At 47.5% G+C, this 26,399-nt stretch overlaps 1 protein-coding gene across 6 annotated transcripts in view; it reads right to left on the minus strand.

Annotated features, from left to right (window-relative positions):
- Nucleotides 1-220: 220 nt before the first annotated feature.
- Nucleotides 221-26,399, minus strand: part of bcl11ba (BCL11 transcription factor B a) — a 37,087-nt gene continuing 10,908 nt past the window's right edge. For 3 of the 6 annotated variants that reach the window (XM_029258699.1, XM_029258700.1, XM_018727375.2), the window contains one exon: nucleotides 2,881-5,105. In XM_029258699.1, the coding sequence (XP_029114532.1) occupies nucleotides 3,139-5,105 (1,967 nt within the window). In that variant the 3' untranslated portion in view covers nucleotides 2,881-3,138. Of the gene's footprint in view, nucleotides 1,272-2,880; nucleotides 5,106-26,399 lie in introns of those variants that run through there. The other 3 variants (XM_029258703.1, XM_029258701.1, XM_029258702.1) reach the window with 2 other exon arrangements.

Genomic DNA, 26,399 nt, shown 5'->3' on the forward strand with positions numbered 1-26,399 from the left:
AACTCAAGACTTTTACAGTTACAGTGACAAAACATCTTAATAGACCCACATTTTAAATTGGACTTCAAAAAAAAAAAAAAAAAATTTTTTTTTTCTATTTTTTGTAAAATGCCCAGGCATTCTGAAATATTACAAATACCAGTATACTTTTACAGTAAACAAGAAAAATGTAATATAGATTTATATATATTTATATTTATATATATACTAAAACCCCGTCACCAAAAAAAAACCAATATACACATAGCCACTATGGCATTCAGAGAAACTTTATAAGCAAACTTGGAAAAAAAATACTTGTTTAAAACACACATACACACAAATATTATTTTATCCTTGTACTTGTTTCAATACTGTAAACGTATTTTAAGACAGAGTGCACTAAATTCTTTTAAGTTTCTGCTGTTCCTGATTTTTGTCCAGTTCTCTTCATGGACTATTTGTGGTCTAATAATCCACTCCGCCGCTTTTCCTATCGAGGGACGCAGTCTTGTCCTGAAGTGAAGAATTCGATACAGTATAGATGTTTGTGCCTTTATATGTACATATGCACACATACAGTATCTACACACACAGACACACAGGTGTTGTGCTGCATGCATCTCTCTGTTGCTTTTTATTTAAATATAAATTTTTATATTGTGCTGGAATTTTATACGCACGTTAGAGCTATGGAGATTAACTGGTACTTTTTTTTCCTTTTTGTTCTGTTGCATCACAGAAGTGTTGCATTGTCTCAGGAGACAATAAATCGGAAGATCAGTGTTGAAGGCACACTCACGTCAAACTGAATGGCAGTACACAAACTGTTCCAGTCAATGAATGGGGTGTTTATAGTGCCCGCTCCGTGTACGCGGGGCACTGTACTCTCAGGTGTTACAGTTCCCTACAGCCCTTCTGCCGGGCCAAGTAGGTCCACCAAACGTAATTTCTTGCTCAGAAGCCGTTTTTTTTTTCTTTCTTTCTCATGGTTTTTAAAAATTATTTAGTGAAAATAAATCATAAAGTGCGGGTAATCTGAGTGAAATTGTTTGATTTCCCTTTTTTTTTTTTTTTTTTTTTTTTCCCCCCCCGTATATTTTTTCCACATTTTTATTGGTTGGCTTGGCTGGACCTGCTCACAGTTGTGATTCAGGGAAAGATGGTGGGTGCTTAAGACCAAATTTAAAAAAAAAAAAAAAAAAGAAAAAAAAAAAAAAATTCTGCTGTGCTTTCTTTATGTGAAAAAGTTGCTACTTCTTAGAATGTTCAACTACACATCACAGGAAGTCCTAAATGAAAAGAAAGAAAGAAAAAATAGTCTTACTGTTTAGTACATGCTCAACAGATTTGTACAGACACTGCAGCTATGAAGTCCCGGAGACGGCATGCTCGGGACGGCCTCTGATAGGAGGTAACCAAGTTAACCAGAAGAGTGAAGGTCATTGGCATTTCCACTATGGAACTAATTAGCAAATTGTTTAAAACACATAAGATTCTTTTCAAAAATAACCTAAAGTCCACACTAAAAAATGCATAGGAAAAACGTATTCAAGTAATATGACAAACATTTTTTTTCTGAATGGAAATATTCTAAATTCATATAAATGTTTAATAACCAAAACATCTGGTTAAAGAGGTAACATCCGCAAAGCTAAAAACACAGATTCTATCTCAGAAAAGTTATCAGCCTCTTCCAAAAAAAAGGCAAAAAAAAAAAAACAAAAAAAAAAAAACAAAAACAAAACATGGAACAGTTACAAGCAGTAATTTTAAATCTAGCGTGGGGAAAAGCGACAGAAAAGAAGACATAATTGCATTAAAGTAATGTATATGATTTTGATATTGTCTGACTTGTGGATATGCTCTGCAGGTTAACCAATTTCCTGTGCGTTCATTCAGGAATTTTTATTTTCTATTCACTGATTCTTTTTTTCTGCTTGCCTACTCGTTTCTTCCTTTTTTTTTTCCCTTTAAATGGCTTCATATTAAAAAAAACAAAACAACGATAAGTTGCTCTGTGACTCGTAAATGGCAGCCAGAGAAGTAAACAAAACGGAAGAGATGGGCCCTGTTCGCAGGTGTGCCAGTCCTGCCGAAAGAGCAGCCGGAACGCCCGCCCGTCCCGAGAGCCACGCGCACATACACACACAGGGCCGGGCTGCTCGTCCTGAGATGTTAAGGCTATGTACAGCTTGTGCGGCCAGTGCGTCCGGCATCCTGAACGCTGCTGCCGAGTTCAGTATAGCGCAGATGTCCCAATGTCAGTATATGCACAGATTAAACAGGTACGAGCTCAAAGGACAGGGTGCGGGGGTGTTCCAGATCCAAGTAAACCACTGGACTGTACCCTAATTAGCTGGCTTGTACGGCAAGTTGCGAGCAAGCTTATGTTATAACAATGTCTGGCTCAGTACCTGGTACCTAAAAGCAGCTGCCATGGTATTCGTCTCCTTTTTATAGTCATTTATCCCTAATTTACGTATTTTAGAGGAAATGAGACTTACGAAGCCAAATCCTGTTTTTACTCTCAGAACTGGCACCCAGTCATACAAACTTCAATTAGACTGATATGTTTACGTGCTACTGCTTTAAAGGATTGTTGTCCGCTCTTAGCCTAACATGTCTCACAAACACAGAATAGCTTTCTTAGTTTCGCTTTCCAGTTTGAATGCAAAATTCGGCTTCTCTTCAAGAAATTACACGTGTAGTTCAAATATACAATTTACTAGAAGCAGCGGCCTAAAAGTTAGTTAGAAACAATGGCATTCTGTTTGATTTTTTAAAAATCTCAGGATATCATCTGGGTTTAAAAAATAAAATCCCAGCAATTAAAATGATAAAATTAAAAGGTAAAACAAAACATTAAGTAAACAAAAATATACTGCACAGGCTAAAAAACATTACAGACCCAATAAATACAGAACTTATTGCACAGTTAAAAGGCTTCACGAATTTGTTACTCTTTACTGCTAATTCATCCTTTGATAGATTGCTAAAACAAAGGCCAAATGAGGCAGTTTAGGCCAGCATTAATTGAAATTTCCTGTATCTTTTTCTCAGTTGGCAGCTTCTTAGGCATTACATAAAACTAAAAATCAATATTTATGAAACAGAGTAACCAGCTACCCCTTTACTCAGTGGCGAGGAGGAATAGGCTTAGTTTCTCTCGGATTGTTCAATTTTTACCTCGTTCGTCATCAAATGTTCTCCATGCCACTTTTTCATGTGTTTCTCAAGGGTGCTGTACACGCTGAAGGGCATGTGGCAAATGTCGCAGCGGTACACTTCCTTACCGAGCTGGCCGTGCGTCTTCATGTGGCGGGTGAGCTTGCTGCTCTGGGCACAGGCGTAGTTGCACAGCTCGCATTTGTAGGGCCGCTCGCCCGTGTGGCTGCGCCGATGCACCGTCAGGTTGCTGCAGTTCTTGAACACCTTCCCACAGAACTCACACGTGTCGCTGCGGCGGCCGTCCTTGGAGCTGGGCCGGCCCGGGCCCAGGTGGGGCGTGCTGCCCCCGCTGGCCGTGCCGCTGCGGCCCGACAGGCCTCCGTCCAGCATGTCCCCCGGCGGCGTGGAGAAGCGCAGGCTGCCATTCTCCGAAGAGTGCTCCGAGGAAGTGGCAAAGGGCGATTGTCTGGAATCGGTGAAGCCCAGGAAGGGATCTTTGATGAAGTGCCGCGAGGCAGCGTAGCCCACCAGCCACTGAGAGTAGACGTTCTCCGACGGGATGAGCGGGGTCTGGGGCATGTCCAAGTCCTTCTCAACCTTGATCCTCTTGGCTGAGGAGTTGGAGAGACTCGGGCTCGTGATGGGGGTGGGCTTGCGAGGAAACAAGCCCGAGAAAGAGTCCCGCGAACCACAGTTCCTACCGTTCACCGCGGTCCTCTCCACCGACTCCATCTCCCCCTGCACATCCCCCGTGTCTTGCTGCCCTTCCAGGTCCCCTTTGGAGAAGGGTAGTGCTTTCCGATTGTCAACTATCAAGTTATTGTACTGCTGCAGAGTGCTCAGGGCTGCGCTCTCCACCATCTTGTCGAGGGAGAGGGACTTCTCATCCACCGGAGGCTTGGAGCCGTTCTCCCGATTGCGGCTAAACTCCGAGTCCATGCTGAAGTTCGACTCGCTTTCATTTTCCAGCTCTTCCTCTTCATCTTCCTCCTCCTCCTCCTCATTGTCCACACCCACACCTTCTCCCTGGAAATCCCCATCTCTGTTCTTCATGCCCTCACCTGTGACATCACTGGTGCCTGGCTCTGGAGAGCTGGTGGCAGACAGACCGTCGTCGGAGCGGCCGGTGATGGAGCCGGCCTTGTGCATGTGTGTCTTCATGTGGCGCTTCAGCTTGCTGGCCTGAGAGCAGGCGTGGTCACACAGCTGGCATTTATAGGGCTTCTCTCCTGTATGACTGCGCCGGTGCACCACCAGATTGCTCTGGAACTTGAAGGTCTTTCCGCAGAATTCGCAGGACTTGGTCTTGCCCTGGGGTTGTGGCGGTGTGCTACTGCTGGGGGGCATGGGCGGCAGGGGAGGGGTGCTTAGAAAGGGAGACTTGGGGCTGGGCTGAAAGGGGTTGGGATTTAGCAGACGGTGCATAGGGTTGGCACGACTCGGCGAGAGAGGAGGAGTGGAACTGCTGTTCCCGGCCAGCTCTCTGAGCCGCCGGGAGAAGTCCATGGACTGGGACTCAATGGCCATGGGCGTCAGCCGCATCACTCTCTCAAAGGCACTGGGGTGCTGGGAGATCAAACCCATTTCCTCGGCACTAAGGCGCTCCAGGCGGTGGGGGTCCAGCTGGTGGCGGGGAGGGGGGCTGACAAACGGCGGGGTGCTGGGCAAGCGGTTCTCCACGAACCCCGGCGGTTCTCTGAGGAGCGGTGCGCTCATGCGTAGGAGGTGGAAAGGGTTGTTCTCCCCGAAGAAGTTTGTGAGCGGAGACTGTGGGATGGACTCGGCCCCCATGGGCGGGGGGATGGTGATCCGGGGGGTCAGGGAGCTGCTGGAGGGGCCCGTCTCCAGGTAGATACGGATGCCGTGCGTGTTCTGGGCGTGCTGCAGCAGGAACCAGGCGCTGGGGAAGGGCTGCTTACAGGTGGTGCAGGTGTAGCTGGAGGGTTCGTCCCTACCTGCAGGCACACAGAGTCCATAGAGACATCATGCTAAGGTGAGACCGGCGCTTTATAAACTCTTCTTACGCCCATCCCTTTTGTAAACTTGCATTTTGTTGGTTTGTTGACACTACAGAAGTTACTTTCAAGTAAATAAGTTAAGCATAAAATATAATATTTTAATACCAGAACACAAACAGAATAATATCATGAGTACAAGCACCAAAATGTTGGGCGGGGGAGAGAAGAAATCGTTTGATTAGGGAAGTAAGTCTGGAGTTTTGTGCGCTGTGTGAATTAATGAGACACATTAAAGTTACCCTTCCTGTTCGGCGAAATCCCTCACATTTTGAACCTTTGAAACATGGCTGCGCTTTCAGCCCTGCGAGCGGCCCAGTCATTAGTCCGCACTTCCCAATGTGTCTGACCCGGTACGGCGGTGTGCGTCACCGGCAGGTCCGGTGCTGCGGTGTCAGCACACGACTGGAGTTCCTGCCCGCACGAGCAGGGCTCCGTCGCCTCTCCACATCGCTGCGTTATTTCGCGGAAAAACACAAGGCAAGTGTGCCGCAGCTCCCAGCTGCCCTCCTCCTAGCTCCATAACACCCTGTAGCACGCCGCTGTGAAGAAATACAGCGTGAACCCAGAGTTAAGGCTTTGTTATCAGTAGCAAATACAGGACTTTCCCCTCCAGGAAACAAATAAAAACCGATAACGTGGTGAACATCAAGATAAATGGTTTCTAATAAAGAGTGAAAAAAATAAGAAAGCAAGGAGAAGCGTAGCCTGTGAATCACTCCTGGTCTTGTGCTGTTATTTAGTCTTTAAGTTGCTGGTATTTAAAATACAGCCTGCAGGCGTCCTGTGCCACTCCAGCATCGCAACACGAATCCATTACAGGAGTTTTTGCCGAAGTCTCAGCTTCGCTCTGCGCGGAGTGTTCCTGTCAAGGAACCACCAAACTCAAAGACGCTGCAATCATTTTATTATTATTTACTCCTTTAGCTGATGCTTTTCTCAAAAGTAATCTGCAATGCTTGTTTTCTTTTTTTACCGATTACATAATTACGTAAATTTTACCGCTGCAATTCAGGAAAAGTACCTTGCTCGGGGGTACTACATTTTGAGCTGGTATCAAATTCAAGTTATTTATTGAAAGGTGATGGGTCTAACCACTGCGGTAACTTATCATAACTAAACACTGGACACACACTGAGCTCACCCTGCATTATCTTACACAAAGGCAGGTTATCCCCAATAGACATCATAGTCCTGGGAAGGGAATGATGGTGGATGCCCTACATGCTGGGCTGTGCTGGGCGGAGTGTACAAGGACTCCACCGAGGCACTGCGAGAGGTGAGACTTTCGAATGAAAACTTTTGGTTGCTCCTGAGCCCACGAAGCCGCCACGAGAGGCTGAGCACAATCGAACGCGGTACCAAATGCCCTGCTGCCATAGAGCGCCCCGCCATCGCAGACCGTGGGTTCGACTGCAGGCCCTAATTGATGCCGCTGCGATGGAACACAGGTTCTGCAATGCAAGGGGGACTCGTTACGGGCCGCAAACAAGCAGTGGCGTGCAGGGAGTGCGGTAGGGAGACGCTAAGCAGGCCCCGCTGTGCTCCTTTGGGACTGGAGTGAAAAACACCCTGGAAGGGTAATTGTGTTCCTGGAAACGAGTTGCATTTATTTATTAAATGAAAGCTTGCTGTTCTGACCTAATGCGGCAATTTAAACGACGAAGGCAAACATATGCTGCGGTAATTGTTTGGGCGTTAGGCGCCGTTCCCCCTTTTGTGTGCTTACGGTGGGCTCATAGGTGGTTGGGGGCTGGGGTGCTGCGCCTCGCACTGGCCCGGTTTAGACACGACAGCCGCCGGCACAAGAAAGGCACGCAGCCATACGCTCTCCAGCATCTGCGGAGAAAACGTACACGTGTGCAATGCATCGCAAGGTACCCACAAACCATGTGCTACAGCACACGAGAGGACTGAGGGCGAGCGCTTTCCGTGACCCGGTAACACCCCTGACAGTGCCTACATGTCCAAGCAGAGTCCGCTACACAGTGTGTGTCGCTAACCCTGGAACTCCCACTGAACGCACATCTCCCCAGTGGCGTGAACCTGGCCCACGTGGACAGGCAGCAAACATTTAGCTTCGCCATACGTGAAACTGTACGCAAAAGCCTCGGCGGCGAATCGTCGAACAAAACACGTGGGGGTCACCCTCTCCGCGGGGACACGCAGCTGAAATTCCTCCTGAGCTGCAACGTCTCCTTTCCATTTTACCCCCCTTCGTTTCATCTCTGCGCGTGCTAGATAACAGGAAGATGCACAATTAAACAGGAATGGCAGAAATGCACTCAGCACTACAATGAAAGCATTTCTGTCTTGGCAATTGCTTTTTTTTTTGACTGGACATAAGCAGATGCTCACATCTGCAGTCAGTTTTCGCCCCATAGTCTCTCTGACTTAATTACAGTGGACAGAGCATACGCTGGCAGACAATGGCCTCCGTGTGCCCTCCCCCCTCCCACCCCCACCCCTTCTCATGCAGTTCAGTGGCCGCAGTTTTGACAGACCTGCTGCCCCTTCAGAAAGAGTGCGTCCTGGTTGCGCCACTTCCCCTCTTTCCTTGCTCGATCAGGAAGGGCCGCTGTACTCGAGGAAAATCACGGGGGGCGAATGTTCATTTCTGCCCCGCAATTAAGGGGAATCAGTGTTTCCTGCCTAAGATGGTATTCCTCTTCGCAACGGAGAGCCGTGGCCATGAGTTTATGGAGAGCTGCTCAGCGCCTGCCCTCTCACGGGACAGCAGTCCGACGCAGATGGCAAATAAAGTATGCAGCCTGAGGCGAGAGCACATTATGCTAATTCTAATGTCAGCTGTGCTTTAATATACAGCTCTATTTAATCACCCCATTATTCTACATTTCCATATGAAAAAGGGAGCGAGAGGGAATAAAACCTACAGCCCTCGCCTTCCATTACTGCTGCTGCTGCTGCTGCTGCTGCTCGGCCTATGGCTCGCCGCTCTCCGGCTACACACACAACGCATAAGCAGGCACAGAAAACACATAATACACACACACACAGGACACAGAGACACGCGGGACAGCGCTCGGGACTTCGGTACAACACACGTGCACCCATGCTGTACATGAAACCACACGTGTACAAATGCTGCACGTACAAGAAGAACACTCATCCACGTACAGGCGATCCGAACACACGCGCACGCTCGCACATGCAAACCACACACACACGCAGTCCACAAACACCCATGTCTGAAGAGCCAAGCACGCATGCATGCAACACGCAGACTCGTACTGTACATTCAGGGACACGCTAAAGCCCGCGCTCACGGGAGTCGTACTCGGAGAGGAAAACACCGCGGCACCGCTGTCAGATACAAACAGCTTCACGCTATGAAGGATGTGATTCAATTAGCTGCAAATTATTGTTAATAACCATCTAAGGTTTCCAAATGGCAGGGTCAAATGCTGCGTGTGGGAATGCAGGGTCTGATAGCAAACCGCAGGAGATGTGCAAAGAAATCTTTGAAAAGGTCCTTCCTAATACAGTAGTACTTGGCAAGGTGTCGGGGTCCATTGGGACAGCCAGCGAGCCTCTGCCCGCTTGGCACCGCAGCATCGGGAGCCCGAGGTGCGTACCCAGCGCCCCAGTCAGCAGTCAGCCTGCCAGCCTAGCAGCTTCCACCAATCGCCGCGCTTTCGTGCCCGTTGTTGTCAGAAAACTGATGAAGAAAATGCCTAAATTGGGCCTTTGTGTGTTTGGGTGCTAATCATTTTGCCAAAAAACTGTAGCTGCATTGTGCTCCTGTTGGGATTGAGTCGTTATTGGTAGCATTTATGGGATTAAAACACCACCTCAGCATCATTACCCCACATCCTTCCATTTGCCAGGAAGAGAGAAAAGGCACGTCTATCTCATCCATTTGGCACATTGACGCATATTGTCATTATAAGCTTATAAGAGTTTGTTTGGTTCCTGTCTTAAAAGCAAAGATGCTCAGTGAAAGGAGGCAAACCAAAGCGCAATTGTGAGGACAAGGGGCTCAGGGTCTGCGTCTCTGATTCCCACACAATAAAAGCGCTCCTCCAGCGAAGGGATGGAGATCACATCCCTTAATGGGGAGCTCGTTTGCTGACATTGGTTTTTACTGTGGGGACTCCATTTAGGCTGTCATTAAGCTATTATCTAGCGTAAAGAATTCTGCCGTGCTGTAAGTAGTGTGTTAGGTCTGGAAGCCTCTCTCTCTATTAGTGGAAGTGTGCAGTGCTGGGCTGGCCGGCTGCCGCTGTTTAGTTTGGCTGCAGTTCACACACCGCTTGGCAGGAGAGCGCTTGGACAGCGCTCAGAGGAGAGCGGGCGGCGGCAACGCAAGCAAGCGAGCGCACGCGGGCGCGGTAGCAAGGGGGCCCTGCCTCCCCTCCGGCTGCTGAACGCGCAGTCGAGACCAGAAGTGGTATCCAGAAAAACACTCGCCACCAAGAGAGCTCTGGCATACAGGGTTACCACATCACCATGATTCATCTCCCACCACTACATGTATCTTTGGTCTCTTTTCTGAGAAACAGTTCGTAAGAATTCACTCCTTTGTCTGACGGAAGAAGAGGACAAGGCCATAAACTGAGGCCGAAACATCGCAACAGTCGTACGTTCGCTTCTCAGAAAAGGGTACGACCGTGTCAAAGTTCATGTCCGAAAGTGGTTCTTGCGCCGACGCGGGCGGGTTTCGCGGCGAATCGCCAGCCGGGACAGATACGTACGAATGCGCTCGTCTCTGTGTCGGCTCACGTATATACTGTATTGTACGTTGGGATGAAGATTTTATGCGTACATGACGGCGTCCATCACTGTGTGACAGACCAACCGGCCACCAGCCTGACGCAGAAGAGCTATAACAGTAAGGGGGAGGGGGGGGGGCACAGCCGACCCGAGACCCCCCTCCGCCTAGACGCTCTTCAAACACACTGCTTTCACAGCCTGTACCTCATTTAAAGTCAGGCTCCCCCACATTTGCATCTCAGCACATCTCACACTACATGCCATATGTCATTAGTAGACAGTGGATAAAATTAATTAGCCCCACCCCCCGACAGAAAAGTTTCAAAGGGCTGGAGCGGCTGTTTAAGCACATTGGATTGCCTCTCTGTCCCTCGCAATGAGACAGGAGATTGTGTGCAGCCTTTCTGTAGCGTGGACGGTCACTGGAGCTCTGCACCCCTCCCTCAGCCTTCCCATGAGCCACTGGGGCAGCTGGAGATTGCAGACCTGCACCCACACTCTTGCTTGTGAGCATGCCCGCAAAGTGCAATAACGAATAAAAATGCTCATTATGGAATGATTTCAGTTTTCACTATGATTCAATTTGCAGTAATTACTGTGGCCCGCGCTAATAAAAACTGCTACAAAATGCGAAGGTCAACTAGCAGTTAGGAGTGTTCATTTTCATCTCAATGTATTCATCCTCAGTGCCTAATGGCCCAATTTTCTCCCCTCGCTCTTCAATAAATATTGCTGGAATTACAGGTTAAATAGCTAAATTAAATCAGGGCTATTACGGTAGGCTGCGCTGCACTGCTAAAGAAACAGGTTAGCTCTCCATGTTCAATTATGCGGGAAGCGCCGATAGCCAGGCAGCTTACTATTAATGTCACAAGTGTGGAGGCCATCAAATTATAATGCTGCTTTCTCAAAACAACACCAAGGCACGCCAGAGCCGCTGCAGCACAGCGTCTCAGCCCTGCCGCCGGTCCCAGGAGGAATGCTTTCGCTCTATTACGGAGAACAAACAAATCCACAATCCCTTAGTCCTGCATCGTCCACGGCTCACTTTAAATGTCGAGAGCGTCGAGCGGTCAAATCCTTTCGTAACGCTCGGTCATCGGCCCGCGTGTCAGGCGACGCAGATCTTACCGATCCTCGTTGTTTCCCACTTTTTTTTAATTTGCTGCTGATCAAAGATGAAACTCATGGTACACGTTTAAAAAAATCTTTAATACATTATTTATTTAGTTCCTGTATCGCTACAAAACAAGACGGACCCCTTGCTGTGTTCTAAAAGAAAGTCTACGTCTGTGGCTCACACTGACACGTTCTAACTCCAGCAGGTGTTCTCAGTGCCAAACCTGTTCGGGCACCCTGACCCCAAACCCGCTTTCCTGTAGCACCAGGCCACCAGTTAACCAGTCTTAAATTGAGCAGGTCTCAGTGCCTATTGTAAAGCACAGCACTTTAAACTAATACGTTCAGTGGTAAAATACCGTTCGGTGGCTCCGTCTCTTCACCCAGAGACTCGGTAAGCGGGGGAGAAAGAGGTCACCGGGGTCTGCAAATCCGACTTGGACCGGACATCCTGTTAACCAGGGCTTACTTGGGTAACCTTGGGATTTCCAGAGTGTTATAACCTTGCTTCTTTAAGCCAGAACCATCTCCTTTCAACTGACTCAATTTCTCACACTAAGGTGCTTAAATTATTAAGACCAGGATTAAATTTCCTTCAGGTTCAATCCAAATTCATACTGATTTCCTTCCCTCCCCCCCACCTGTCTGGCTTCCCAGGTTCCCTGTCCACTATAGAGATATGTCTGAACTCCAGCTTTAGGGATGCTGTGAAGAATTAAGTCTGATTCGTGAGAATGGCTCCAAGAGCCCGTGTCTTGCCAGGTGTGCAGCCGGGCCGTATATGTGCCCCCCCAGGGGCTCGTGGGTGTGGCTGAGCGATGTGCGTTTCACACGAAGCGATTGCAGCTCTGACTAACAAATCCTGCCATTTGCTGCATTATTAAGCTGGGGCATCATTACCATGTGTGTGATCTGGAAGTCCCAGAAGCCACCGATTCCTCACCTTGAATTGCTAATATCTTGTTTATGACATTATCATGGCAAATCAGAGGCCACAATTAGATGCAAATCAGGCCGTCATACTGGGCTGCTGCTCGCTGAGCCAGGACACAGAGGCATAGGTGACATTCACTGATGGTGATTTTAAACTGTCTTAAATGCCTGTCAACATTTCCACATTGCCATACACATACATACAGGCAGCCATGGGAAAGCGGGTTTAGAGCTAAAGGACCGGTGTTGACCATTTACATCCTTTAAAGGGCTCTTTAAACTTAAGGAATATCCTCATGAAAAGGGTCCACACAAAACACGTCGCTGAAAAACGAGTAATTAAACAAGAGCTATGCTCGCATACGTCAACATTTCACAAGTTGCACTGCTGTAAATATAAAGATGGTGGTGCGAAGGATCAGCGGCAAAGAGATGCCGGTGCACAAGACATGCGTTGCCACACAGCGATTTGAGCTCGACAGCCCTAACTCCAGCGCTGCAGCCACGGCTTGGGTGAAGGCCCACCGAACATCTGGTTCTAGATGCTTCGTCCTTGCGCTCAACGGTTCACATTCTCATCTCAACCCCACTGTGATCCACCAACCGTTTCCCCCCACATGTGCTGGGAAGAACAAAGGATTAACGTAGAAGCGAGTCTATCCTGCAAAACTATATGAATGAAAACGCCAAACAGCTCAGTGAAATCGCGCGAATAGGGTGACATTAACAGATGTGTCATCCATTCTTGTGAATGAAGCTTTGTCCTTTTCCAATAAAGGGTTGTCATTATAATAAACAAGGGGCATAAGAGTCGGCATTTCTAAACTGTAATGAACCAGGGCACCGCCGGTGTCATTATGTGTGTAAACGTTTGAAGATGCGGTGTCAGAAATGCACAGCTCAGGGTAGAGAGGGAGGGTCGTCTTTGATCAATCAGCAAGCAGCGATCTCAACACACACGAGCTACACACACTCCCCTCCGCCCCTGGAAAGCCTTGCACAGTAATAAAACAGTCATCCCAGAATCCTAATCAATAGCCATATTTCCATAGTACATGTTATTAAAGCAAGTGCATGTTTAAATAACGAGAAAAGAGGGTGCTGCAAATATTAAGAACCAAACAGATCTCTGACCACCTGCTGCTTCTCTTGTCACAACCTGCCATGCTGCCTACAAGCTTGTCCAGGTGTCAAAACACGTCCTTAGCTGCTAGGTTTCAAGAAGTATGAAAGTGCGAGTCACCCCTCTATCCCTCAGTCCTCAGAGAGAGGCGTGAGGAGCACGAGGGAGGCGATCCACTTCACACTCAGCGGTGAGCTCTGCTCATTTGAGGGGTCCATGCCTACTGCAGTGCTCATAATACAAGAGAGTGAATTCGGTTCTTTCGCAGCGTTAACGCGGCACGGAGTGTGTTCAGTTCCACTGCAGTGTTTACACAGCATGGAGAGTGAGTCCAGTTTACTCACAGTGTTTACACAGCATGGAGAGTTGGTCCAGTTTGCCTACAGTGTTTACAATGAGACTGAAGCGAGTCCAGGTCACTATTCTACATACATTACGAGACGAGAGACAACTCCGGTATTGGGGACGCCACTCTTGTTCTGCAACCGGTAGCCTGAGCCGTCCTCTTTGGCTCACTGTGGACAAGTTAACAAAAGTCCTTAGGACCAGTAGGTAGTGTACAGGTCAGGGCCGTCACCTTGCAATGCGAAGGTTTTCGTTCAAAATTCCACTCCTGCTGCTGCACCCTCGATCAACGTAGCGACCGTGGAACCGATACCGTACGAATATTCAGTCGGATAAATGGATCAGCCACTGTAAGACCAAATGTCGAACACTCCAAGTTATTCTGGACACAGGCGTCAGCTAAACAAAAGTTAATAATGGTAACAACCAAAATGCAAACATTGCACCTGATATGTTCAGTCACATTCCCAAAGTTGATGAACAGCTGATGTTAGGAGCCTGTTCACACCATCGCTGTTTTCCCTGCGTGGCTCCTGATGAAAAACGTGTACTCTCCAAAGACTGTAGAAAACAAAGACCTGAACAAAGCCTGTTCCACACTGTACACGTCCCTGGGCCGAAGACCACGAGCAGGTGTTGACCACAGGGAAGGTGTGTCTCAACTCAGCAACATTCCTTGCGGCAGCATTGTCGGAATTACCACTGAATTATGACAGATTACCTCAAAATAAATCATTTATTTCTTTAACGAGCTGAATGTCACAATTTCCTCCGTGTGACACGTGAAACCATCTTACAGTGAGCCAAACGGTAAACAGTTTAATGTCTTGGTTTTTACTTTGGCACATGAACCAGCAGTTCTTGAATGTACTAAATGCAACTTTTTTTCTTATTTGAACTCAAACTTGAGTAGATGGACAACGAGATGTTGCAGTTAGTATTATAAAGGCAACGAAAGTTGTCCCGCGTGAATCTGTTTCAAATCAAGACAAAATAAGTGTGCGTTTTAGCCTTTTTTCGAGAGGGACCCTACACTTTGCTCTGCAACTGCACATCCTATGTAGGTTCACTCAGTGAGTCAGTCCCCACTGCTTCTTAATGTCAAACTCTGAACAAAAATTGACCAGGATTTGCATGAAGAACATATTTCTCCAGTTTAATTCTTGGTCGCACAAGATGGAAGAAAGCGGTGCTGTGACAAGCATGTTAAAGACTGCCGAGCAAGCGGAGGCAGGCCGTAGCGGGGGGTGCGGGTTCACGCGGCACGGCTGGCTCCAGCCTAACTGAAACCAGGCCGTCTCTTATAACCACTGCAAGCTGTTTCCATTTGCAAGAAGCCCTACTCTTTGGTCCTAACAGAGAAAGGCTCCTTACAAGATGGTTCTTTAAAGATGCAGTAAATAAAGTTTTTTTTTTTTTCTTTAATAAATATAAAGAAGCAAAGCAGGCACCCTAGGCCTGGGAAGCCAGTAGGGTCAGAAATTCCCTGACATTTCAGTGGAATCAAAACAAGTCCATGAGCCATGAGAACTGCCCTTGCTTCTGTTCACTGAAATTCTGGATTTGAAAAAGTGCATTAGCTAAACCGTTTCATTTCATCGAGTTTACATCATTGCAGCATGATCTTGATCACTTAATACTCCAGGCTCCGGTTGGCCCAAACTGTCCTCCTCCCCCAGCTGAACAGGTTTTTCCAAAGGGCCCGGAGATTCGTGCTGGCAAAGGCCGCAGAACACAAACTACGCGAAGAAAAAACAAGGAAAGGTGATTTGTTTCTTTTTAATAGGCATAAATTCACTTCTCAGCTCCTACTACGTGGAGTAAAGTTCTCTGGCAGCGACTCTCTTTTGTAGATTCCACAGGTGCGTCTCGCTATAGTTCCAGGAAGAGTCCTTCTGTGAACCTCTTGTGATGGCGCTCCACGCATTTCCTGGCTGCTGTTTAAGAGCTGCTCTTCAGCGGCGTGTGTGGACCGGCGCGCTGCAAGAGCAGGGAGCCGCATGGGCCCGAGAGCCGTGCTGGATGGGGAGTAATTTCGCTTGCGTTATAACACAGACCCTAACGAGGCCCAGCTGTGGCCAGGCATCCAGCTCCCTTCAAATGGAGCTATAAAAAGCTGGGCATTCAGCAAGCCCCCGGAGGAAAATAAGGCGCTATAAAGCGAGCCTCCCTCCGACGTGTGCATGCACGGGAGCCGGCGACTGCGGCGGCAGGAAGCACCATCGTGCAAATGAACGAGGCGCGCTCGACGGCGCGGCCTCCATGTTGCACAGAGGCTACAAGTCATAGAGCCGGGTTGTCGGACCCCCCCCCACCCCCCTTCCCCTCTTAAAATATCCACAGTGTAAACTGCTGTTCTTCACCAGCCTGGCTGTCATCATAGCGAGGCTCCCTCAGCCCGCACACCAAACGGGGGGCCGCGTGCCACAACGCCAATTCGCACCAGCGCAGCCTGCAGCCCACACCATTCCACCCCTATACCTCCTGACAACCTCTATTAGCCCTTAACAGCAGCAAGGGAGGCGATTCTCCCCATGAAAGGGTTACTATCTTTCCAGCCTGTAATGAGAGCGACTTATATTGAAGTTCAATAGACGGCTGCCTTTGGCTCGGCTCCAGCAGCACTCACAGTTAGCGGTTCTAATGGCTACCGAAGGCGTTGGCTCCTGCCCCGGAGGGAGAGTTCAGCCAATCAACAGGTTGGAACAAGAGCCGCTCGCATGAAAAAATTATGCGATGCGGCTCTACTGTACTTCTGTCTTTATAGCGAGATTATACTGCTGATTCTTTTCCGTTTTTTTATAATCTCAGCGTCCAGTCTTCTTCCCCCTTTCTTTTTACTGGCAGCTCCATACATCCAATTTACGCCCGTCGTTCTTAGCAGCCGAGCTTACTTCCGCCCAGGTGAGTCAGCACACAAATCTGTGCACTTTACACTGGATTTGTTATAAACGTAAACCCACAAGTACGCCAAACAACTAGAACCCCCCCCCCAAGACAAAATGCTTAATGAAATACTTGAATTAAACCAGATGACATACTTTAATTAAATCTACTTGATGAAATTAAAAGCGCGGTCCCATTTTTATAGGTCTGCCACCCAGAATGTCTCCATATAAACAAAATTAAAAAATGTCCCCCCAACTAAATAAAAAATGACACAAAAGCCATGATGAATTCCCACCAAGGAGGAAAACAAACATTATAAGTTAGATTTGCAGACTAAACTATTGTTTCAGCAAAAGGCTTAATCAGCTCCATGTCGACCGACCCTTGGGTAAGGAATGGGTCCCCGGCCTCGAGGGAGGGGGCGCTGCGGGTATCCTGGGCTCGAGCAAGCCCCTCTGGCCTGCGCCTCAACAGAACGCTTTCTCTGAACTCCGCAGACGAGAGCAATTACTGTAAGAGAGCAGTGATTACATGTCTTCTGTATCCACAGTGGGCTGGCAGTGGCGGCCTCTTACATGCATAGCCTTCTCAGCACGCGCAGGAGGGACAAGGACTTCGAGGAGGACAAATGTCAGCACCACGGGACGCTTCGGCGCTGCGGCTCGCGCCGAGATCGGCGCGGCAAGCAGGGACTGAGCTGGTGCACGGACGCGCTGCCCACCGGGAGGAATACTCTCAGCCACACGCCCCCCCACCCCTCCCCAGTCCCCGCAAGTGCAGTTTAAATCCCCATCCCCCTCCTGCCCCTTCCCATGCAAAAAAGTGTTTGCATTATTCCAGCGCCAGCGCCTAATCCTCCCAGCCAACCAAGTGAAGAATGAGCTTTTGTTAAGTGGTGATTTCTCCCGCTAAACGGCAGCACCCTTCTGTCAGCAAGACTCTGGGCTGAGAGGCCTCATTAGACAGTGGGATGTGAGAAGTAAACAGCGAGATGGACTGTTTCAGAGGAGAGGCCCACGGCAGATCAGACCCTGTACTACCCTGATAATCCCATCCTGTCTGCTGGGCTTTACGGCAGCCTCGCGCATCCCAGTCTTACTGCAGCACACGGAGCCGCAACAGGCCTGCCGCATGCACACCGCACGCTCGCAACGCACATCGCACACACAACACAGCACACTGAACGACACACACACGCACGCACGCACGCACTCACACAATCTGCACCCTCTGCACACAGCGTAAACTAACAATGTACGCCATAAACAGCATCCACATGCCTTACCCACACCACAGAAGGCCCAAAAAGGAGAACACAGAAAACTAGCTGCATGTGGAAATATCCTTTGCAGTGTCCAGATTAGTGCCATATTAATTGCCTGATGTGGTCGGAAAATATAAAACCGTCTGCCATGCGAGGCTCCCAGAGCAGCATGTGGAATGTCGGCTGTTTCATGTGGGTCTCCAGCGGCATGCTGCCAAGGTCAGTGCTGCAGTGGGGCAGATCTCAGCTGATAAAAACGCTGTGGGGAGGCTGCTATGCTCAGAACGCCCCTCGGCTGCCCCACAGCTACCACACCTCGGCGGGCAGCACCAGCCTGCTGTGGAAAAGGGAGGGTGTTTCAAATAAGAGAACGGTCCAGACATGTACACATTAATCTCCTCTCATTTACCGGTCCTGGAACCAGTTCGCCAGACTCACGCCTACCAGGCAACCTAAAGAGCGAAAGCACACGGACACAGGAAAGAAAAAGCTGCCGCGAGATCGTCGGGGATCAGCGTGTTGAGTGGTTCTCGTTTCTTACCGCGACAGGAGCACCTTTTCAGCGGAGGTCAAGGGACTAATGTGATTATGCGTTCCACGCTTTATGCCACTCTCACTCTGGTATTAGCAGCAGCTATTGTGTTGCGATCCCGTGAACGGGCTGCGGTGACGTGACAAGTGTAGACTGCCATACACTGACAGTACAACGGTGCACCCATAACCAAAACACAGGATGTCAAGCGCTTAAGAAAGCGGGGACCGAAAACCCTCTCTTAAAAACAAGCAAGAAACAGGGCAGCAGCCATTTCTTGAACGAGTAAGAGTCCGTGCTCTACACAGCGTTCTTACGTTTTTCCTGCATTGCGGGGTGCCACAACCTCTTAAGCGTGTAAACGTATGATATACGGCTGCGGATGCCGGCGGACGGCCTTCGGGACACCGTGTGTCGGCGTGTAACCCGGTTCTGTTCGTTCACGTTTCCGACGAACCACAGAAAGTGCAGTTTCACAAGTCCTTCTCCCGCACCCCCAGAGCCTGGCGGCGGAAGCCTCGAGCCCAAGCCATACCTGCACTGTCTAACTGCGCTGCATTTCATTCTGAGGTGCACTGAATATCTTGTGGCCCGTTATATGCGTTTAACTGCAGTCTTTTAAAATTCGCATTTACGTTTGTGCACTCGTCTGCTTACAACGATATATTCATTTGCGTGGCTGGACAATTTTTTCATTCAGGGAAAGTAAGTTGCTCGCGATTACTACGATGCCATTTGCACTTGGGTCTTGGGTCTACCTGCAACCCCCGTAGCTCTGTCACTCTGTTAACAGGACAATAAGTTCCGCAACCCAGCTCAAAGAGAGCCGCGGACACACACGTACACCTGTACATGTGCGCAAAACGTACATTCACAGACACACGCTCCAGAACAGATATTGGACGCTTCAGGTACAAATACAGAGGTATTGTTCTTGCAGTTCAACTGCAGGGACAGGAACTGAATTCGGCGAAATGCCGCGTTTGTGAACGGCGGATGCATTTCACTGCCAAGTGACATGATAGCCCCCATGGGACATGGGGAAAAAAGCTAAGGTATAGGAAACAGTCCAAACAGAACAGAAGAAAAGGTTACTGAATGCACAGGTTTAAAGCCTAAGACTGCACGTGGTGTGCAAGAATGTGAAACACAACAACACGGGGCTTAAACAAGCGTGTTCCCGACGAAAGGAGAAACCGCTCGCACAGGTTCGCACTTTCGCGTAAAATGCACAGCGAAAAGAGAAGTAAGATGAAAAAGATGGCTGAATAAATGAAAATATTTCTATTAAACTACATTTCTGCTTTGAAATGAAAACAATGGATTCAAGATGCCTCTTGGAAAAGGGCACTTTCAGTCCCCGCTGTATTTAGTGCTTCGCTGCAACGAACCCTGTTGCAGCATCTCTACTTTTCCCTCCTCGATGAAAGGAGATGTATCGGAGGCATAAGAGAGCAGTGTCATAAAGAGCCACAAACACAGGAATGTAGACCCCCGCCCCCACCCAAGAACCCCCTGCCACCCCCCCCCGCAGCCCCCCCCCCCACGCCAGCAGCCACCACCACCAATCACAGCCCTGACGCCAGGACATCAATTCTCGCAAGTCGCAGAAAATTACCATGCATGAATGCAAAAAAGCCTGATCAGGAGTAATTAACACGGCTTCATATGCAAATTTTATTAATGCAGAACTACAAAGTCATTATGCAAATGAAACTTTCGTCAAGCCTCTTGACAAATATTCAGCGCTCCAGCCAGAGAACAGGTTTTCTCCCTCTCTGTGTCTCTCTCTCCCCTCTTTTCCATAGCAGAGGGAATGTATAACAAGTATGTAAAGTTATTTTAAACTTGAGAAATGAGTTTTCTCTATTCTTATGGAAGGTGAAATGTTAGCAGCGAGGCGATGATGGCCAGGCACCCATAATTAAAGCGCTGGCTGTGGGTAATGACTGTTTGGCTTTGGAGCGAGGTAATGAACCTGTAATGCCGGGGAAAGGGAGGGGGGGGAAGATATGAATATGCATGAGGTTCACTGCCTTTGATGATTAAAGAAAATTTTAATATTTAAATGAGTGCATGCAAAGTGATTAACAAAAAAAAGCAACGAGGCAAAAATGTAAAAAGGATTTGAAGATGCTAAGAAGTACACGCAGGCATCTTTCCTTCTTTACGGCCTATTAATGAGTGAAGCTGCCTCTCTATCTCTCGCTCTCTCTCTCTCAGAAGCTGGACTTGGCCCAAGAAGCAGGATTTGGAAACGATTTCAAACGCAGCATAAAGGTAGCAGTTTCCTGGATTTGGAAGAGGTGGATTAAGCAAAGCAAAAGTACGTCTCCCACCAAAGGGACTTCTTCAGCTACGCGTTAGACGGCCTGATCGCTGCAGGGGATGCTCTTAACGCAAACAACGCGGTCCGGGCCACCGTTAGCCGTGCGCCAAAGCCACGCCGATAGTGACAGCGAGGTCCCCGTGCATCTCGTCGAGTGCCAGGGAGACACGGCACACAGGGAGGCTTCCGGGGCCTAGCACCACTTCACACGCACTGCAGCGCGGAGCTGCCGTTAACACGGCGAACGCGGAGCGTCACCGGCAAGGCTGCGACAGCACAGCAGTCACGCAGGTAACGCTTGAGCCTTTCCACAACCGAAGCACAATACCTCTAGGATCCATGCCCGCTGCAGAGGCCCGGCTGAATCACAAAGCTGCAAAGACGATGGGTTCAGCGGGACGAACGTATCTGGGTCATACCGGAGCGATAAGGGCCCACCGGCAGGAGAGCAAACACCTTATACTGATTTTACATCTGGAAACAGCGTCACATCGACCGCCGGACCAAAGGGCATCTAATACAACAAAATATCATACATCACTGTGGGATTCATTAACTGCAAATCCTCACTTTACTTTCAATTCAGTAAGATAATATACCAACAGAAATGCATCAGATAAAAACCGAACGTATAAAATGCAGTAAGATAAAATAACATCTCTTTCAGACCTGTTTCTGCCCATTACTAAAGGGTACGGACGTGCGCGCAGAGAGGGAAAAGCCACATTCTTCAGGCATGCCGTGTTGCCTGCGTCACACTCCGACTCCCACACAGCGCTGCACGGCACACTCCATCACCGCTGCAAAGTGTCAAACACACACCGTAACCACACCACACACATTTACTCCCTGGAGTAAAAACACCTCTAGTCAGGAGTATGCCAACAAAGACACGCTCAAGTGGTTACAGAAAAAGTGCAACAGCGGTGAGTGACCACCTCAGCGGCCTCCTGGTTCTACTGTAGCGGAGCACCGAGAGCCGTCGCTGCAAAGCAGCACATGGTATCAGATGCACATCACTTGGCTACATCATCACCATCAGATGGATTCTGGCAGCGCATCAGTGTTGGAGCTTCTCCAGCCGCTGTACATTTTAATTGGTAAAAACTAACATATGTGAAGTAATAAGGACACTAATTTTTAACATTCCTCTGCCTGTTTTGTGTCATTATCCACTGGTATACGGCGTCTGTGCACGAGCGCGTGGCGTCTGCGCGAAATCGTAGGGTGTCTGCAGAAAAGAGTGGGGTGTCTGCGCACGTGCGGCATCTGCAGCCGTCCCTCTCCCCGGTTCGGTTACCGTGGGAGCGACCTTATCGCCTGTGTCCCGGCCTTGCTCTCCTTTTGAAGCCCGATCGGCACATGGCACCCTCCCGAAACCTTCCCGTCGGAGCGATGGCGGGATTTGGTGTTTTGGCACGAGCTCGTACAGGGCAGCTTGAGAAAAGCTCTTTGTGTTTCCTCTGCCTTCCAAGGTGAGGCTTTGAGACCGCTGTGTGCATGTGTGAGCGCACGAGTGACTGCGCGAGCACGAACCCAGCAAATAAAAGCCGCAGACACGCTTTACAGAGAGAGGAGGGTGGCAGAGTGGAAACCCCCGTCTCAAAGTTGAAAATAAATCAATACACAGAGCTAACGAAAAAAAGGTACAGAGCCTCAACTCACAGAAGCTGAGTCTGGCAGCTCGACACAGGAAAGGCCTTTTGCTTGAAACACGTGTTTCTGGGAAAACACTCAAAAACAGGTAGGAAAAGAAGACTTGTGGGGGGGGGGTGAAACTGAATTGGCCGGAAACTTCCCTCGCCACCAGAACCAAGCATACAATTAGGTTATCTAACATGATTATTCAAAATGATATCAGGCTGGTTCTTCCACGGCCAAGAAAGCTTTCATCGCTGACCACAGGCACTGCTTGGACTTTCCGTGGCGTCGACGTTTTTAAGAATCACTTTACAAAACACTAATTAGAAATCTAATCACGAAATTTTAAAATCTAACTGAGAACCTTCGCAGTGTCCTGGAATTCCTGCACGCGTCACATGTTTCATGTCATATGAAAAAAAAAAATCGTTCGAAAGACGTCCTACCCCGATCAGTCTCAGAATCCAGCAACGTCGATGGCACTGGTGACCGTCCATCACTGCCAGTCGCATGCCCTTACGTTTTATGACAAATCCAGCTGCCCTTTTTTATTTAAAACAAAGAGTGAAGAATTTGTTCACCTAAAAAAAGTCAGGTGGCTTCTCAGAGCACGTGACCCAAACACATCCCCGGATCCATCGGCAGTGCTAGCACCAGGCCCTCCCCGCTGCAAAGATGATGCAGCGATGGAGCCCAGAGAAAGCCAGCCAACAAACGCTGTGGAACTGCCCTGTAAGATCAAACACTCTACATTAGTAGGGAAACACATGTGTGGGGTAAATATCACTATAAATACAGAACACCTCATGAATTATTCACGGATGTATCGTAAGCGTGTGGGGTCAAAAACACCTTGCAGTCACAAGCTCCCACAGTGGATAAGTGTCCACAAGCATCTTCCAAGCAGCAGGCACACAATTCATGCAAACCTGCAGCACGCACTTCCATTCTTTCACTTTATTAATCACCTAATCTGTTGTGCTGCTCTACTGTATAAGATCTGAAATGCAGTAACGTTACATCATGCGCAAGGACAATCAATCAAAGGGCAAATATTCTACTTCTCACAACACGTTTTAACAGACAACGTTCAGAAAATAATAATATCGCGTGGAGAAAATCCTCCTGAACGGCACCATTACAGTAGCCGAGCGGTGCATCCACAGCAGAGGAAAAAAATCAAACTGAGTTCAGTTTGGTACGGTAGCAACCGGTGGAGCCAGCTGCTTAGTGCAGCGGGCCCAACACAGCCAGGCAACCCAGGGCAACTGCTCTTTGTGCCTTGGGGAATGAACAATGTCATATTTCACTTAATTAGCTCCACTGAATATGGTTAAATATTGCTGAACGTGGAGATGGCTTAAATGGCGCTATTTCTCAATGCGAGCAAGCCAGCGTCCTGCTCCTTCTGAAGGAAGATGGGCTGAGCCGAGCTGAGCTGTCAAACGGCTCCCAACGACTGTCCTACATATTCCAAGATAACAGCGATTTGGCCGCATTCAATACAGGAAAATTGACAATGACAATGGACAAAATGACACTCTAACGTGGCTTTTTTTTCCCTGCCATTTTTTTCCTACATAAATCAAAAACATTATGTATTGTCTTGGTAAGGCAAGCCAAGGCACCAAGAGACATAAAATTCAATTACTTGTATTCAGCCCTTCCTACAGTCTACGATCTCTTTTCTGCATTCTTCAAGCGGCCCATTGGTGTTCCCACAGTCTGGAAGAGCGCATTCAGTTCATCACCTTCCAGAACCGCACAAACTGGGCTTCGGTAAAAAACGAGCGCCAGTACAACACGTGCAAGCGGGACAAACAGCAAAAGTACATGCAACCGGCATTCACCCAACGTATCGCATCTCCCCCCGTATTCCAGCAACTATTCAAATGGCTCCTGGAAATGACCTCTGGCATCTGTGTCGTCTCATCCAAGAAGAACCTTTGCCCCGCTGTCCTGTCTCAGGATGCCTTTCATTGGCGGCAGGAAACCCGTAACTATCCATCCTTTGAGAGAATGACAAGTAAACGAAACGATCAGATTTAAGGCTGAAAAATATTCCCCATCCTCCTGGGCTGTCTAAGAGAAGGGAGATCAAGGCGTTGTTTTTCAGAACTGGGTTTGAAAGGCATTTCTGTATATACAACTTTAAGCTCAAGTGGTGATAGGGCTCTGCTCAGAATCAGCTTTGTGATTTTGTCTGGGCTGCAAAACTCCATCTTCCTCATCTTATTTCTTCACTACAAAGTGACAGATGGATATATGAAAAAAACACATTTATGAAGAATGATGGCTACTGTGAGAGCCAGGGTAGCGGCTCTATTTTTAAACCCAGCTCCGAGTTTATTTATGATTTTTCATTTCACGTCAGGAACAAATGGAACTGGAAAGGTTTAGCATAAAAGAATACTTTAACCTGCTGGGAGGCAATTATGAATGTGCGTCGTCGAGTGAGTGTTTAGTTGAGTGCACAAACTGACATTTAAGCTGCTTAATCACCCTCCATGGACGTTTCATCTTGCTGTCTTTCTCCGTGACACCAGATTCTCCTACTGTCCAAACCTTCATTTATGAAAGGCGTAAAATTCACATATAATGACTATTATCTGAATTACAAAGGCATATTTTACTTGTCAGATTTTTATCCCCAATTATTAAGAAGATGACGTCAAAATCTGTTGTCAGTTTTTTGTCACATTAACTTAAAGCTTTTAATGTTTGCATTAACCCTAAACCACAAAAAAATATTTGGTCAGAGACAGAGAAAACTATCAGCACGATAATAAGTCTCCACTGGTCTCTGCTGTAATGTAATATTAAACATTTTTAGGCAGCGCTATTGTTAATACCACATATTTGGCACATATTTATTTTGCTACTCAGTTTTCAGTATTTTGCATACACAAAGTTATCTCTGTATCCAGATAGTGCTTATTGTTATTATTTTTTTATTTACTGAAATAGGAAAGTACATGTATATATAAAATTAACACCTTTCAAAGCAAGAAGACATCTAAATATTAATATTTTATTGATATTGCATTTATATTCTTCATTAATATTAAAAATTGTGCATGGTGGCCAAAAAATATAAAATGCTTATATAATCTGTTTATTCCCATGCATTTTATTATTTATTATTTATTCAGCAGGATGATAAGCATAAGCAAACAAACCAAGCTTCACATTATACACTAAACCTGTGTCACCAAAAGTAGTGACTATTTCGGAATTGTCTTTTTCTAATATGAATGCATATTAAATTTTGATTGTTCAAAAACGGTCAAAATACATACGCAGAATGTTTATAGCCTGCTTTTCACTGAAAGGTCCTGGGAAGTTGTACTAATTCAGCTTTATAACATTTACTTCACCTTCTTCCTCCCAGACCTGGTTGCAATGAAAACAGCTCAGGAGTGAACAAAATATGTAACATTTTTTCTCGTCAAACAAAAAAAGCTATCATTCTCACAAATGAAATCAGTATGGACCTTGTTTTTAAAACCATGCTTGGTCTGAACACTGATCTACCACTGCCTCTAACCACTTTGCGCCAAGCTGTTTGCCAGTGCTGGGTGACTAAGTCTTGCCCGGATGCAAATGTTTAAATATGTGCAGGATTGGTTACCACTGAATAACGTGCATCTGCTGCTGCAAGTTATTCACATGAATCAGAATTCTGCAGTACAAACAGAGACAGACCATAGCCAGATCATTCCCTGAACACTATATTGGAGTTTATTTATTCAGCTGATGCTAAAGCACATTTACACAATTTTTACCTTGCTCAAGGGCAAACTCAAACGTGGGTCCTTCGAAGGGATGGCTGCAGCTCTAACCACTATGCTACCTATACTCTGGTCTGTATGTTTCTCAGCCTTGCTCCATGTGGACCCCGGTGTACGCTGGTTCTTGATGTAGCTGAGCTCTTAATGAATTTGCCTTGGCCGAGCTGTTCATTCAACAACTTGGAAATTTTAGATCTCGTTGAGCAGAACGCGCTAGAACTGGTGGAAATGTTTTAACTAATGCTTCTACTACTCAGGGAAGCCAAAGAGAAACTTCATAGAAATATCAGGGAAAGCACAGTTTACAACATTGTCCTGCATTATATTCTGTCACGAAGGAAATTCTGCAGCGTTACAACGTTGTAGGAAAACTTGCAGGCCCGTTTGCGCTAATACAACACTCTCTTTACGAAACCTGAAACAAAAAAAAACTATTACCGAACCTACATATAGAAGTGAGTAATTATGTAACTGATAAAGCCAAAAAGAGATGGCAAACGTTCACTGTAAGCACCGATTAACAAAAATCACACA

This window comes from Scleropages formosus, chromosome 15 (genome assembly GCF_900964775.1).
Source record: "Scleropages formosus chromosome 15, fSclFor1.1, whole genome shotgun sequence".
Classification (NCBI taxonomy): Eukaryota; Metazoa; Chordata; class Actinopteri; order Osteoglossiformes; family Osteoglossidae; genus Scleropages; species Scleropages formosus.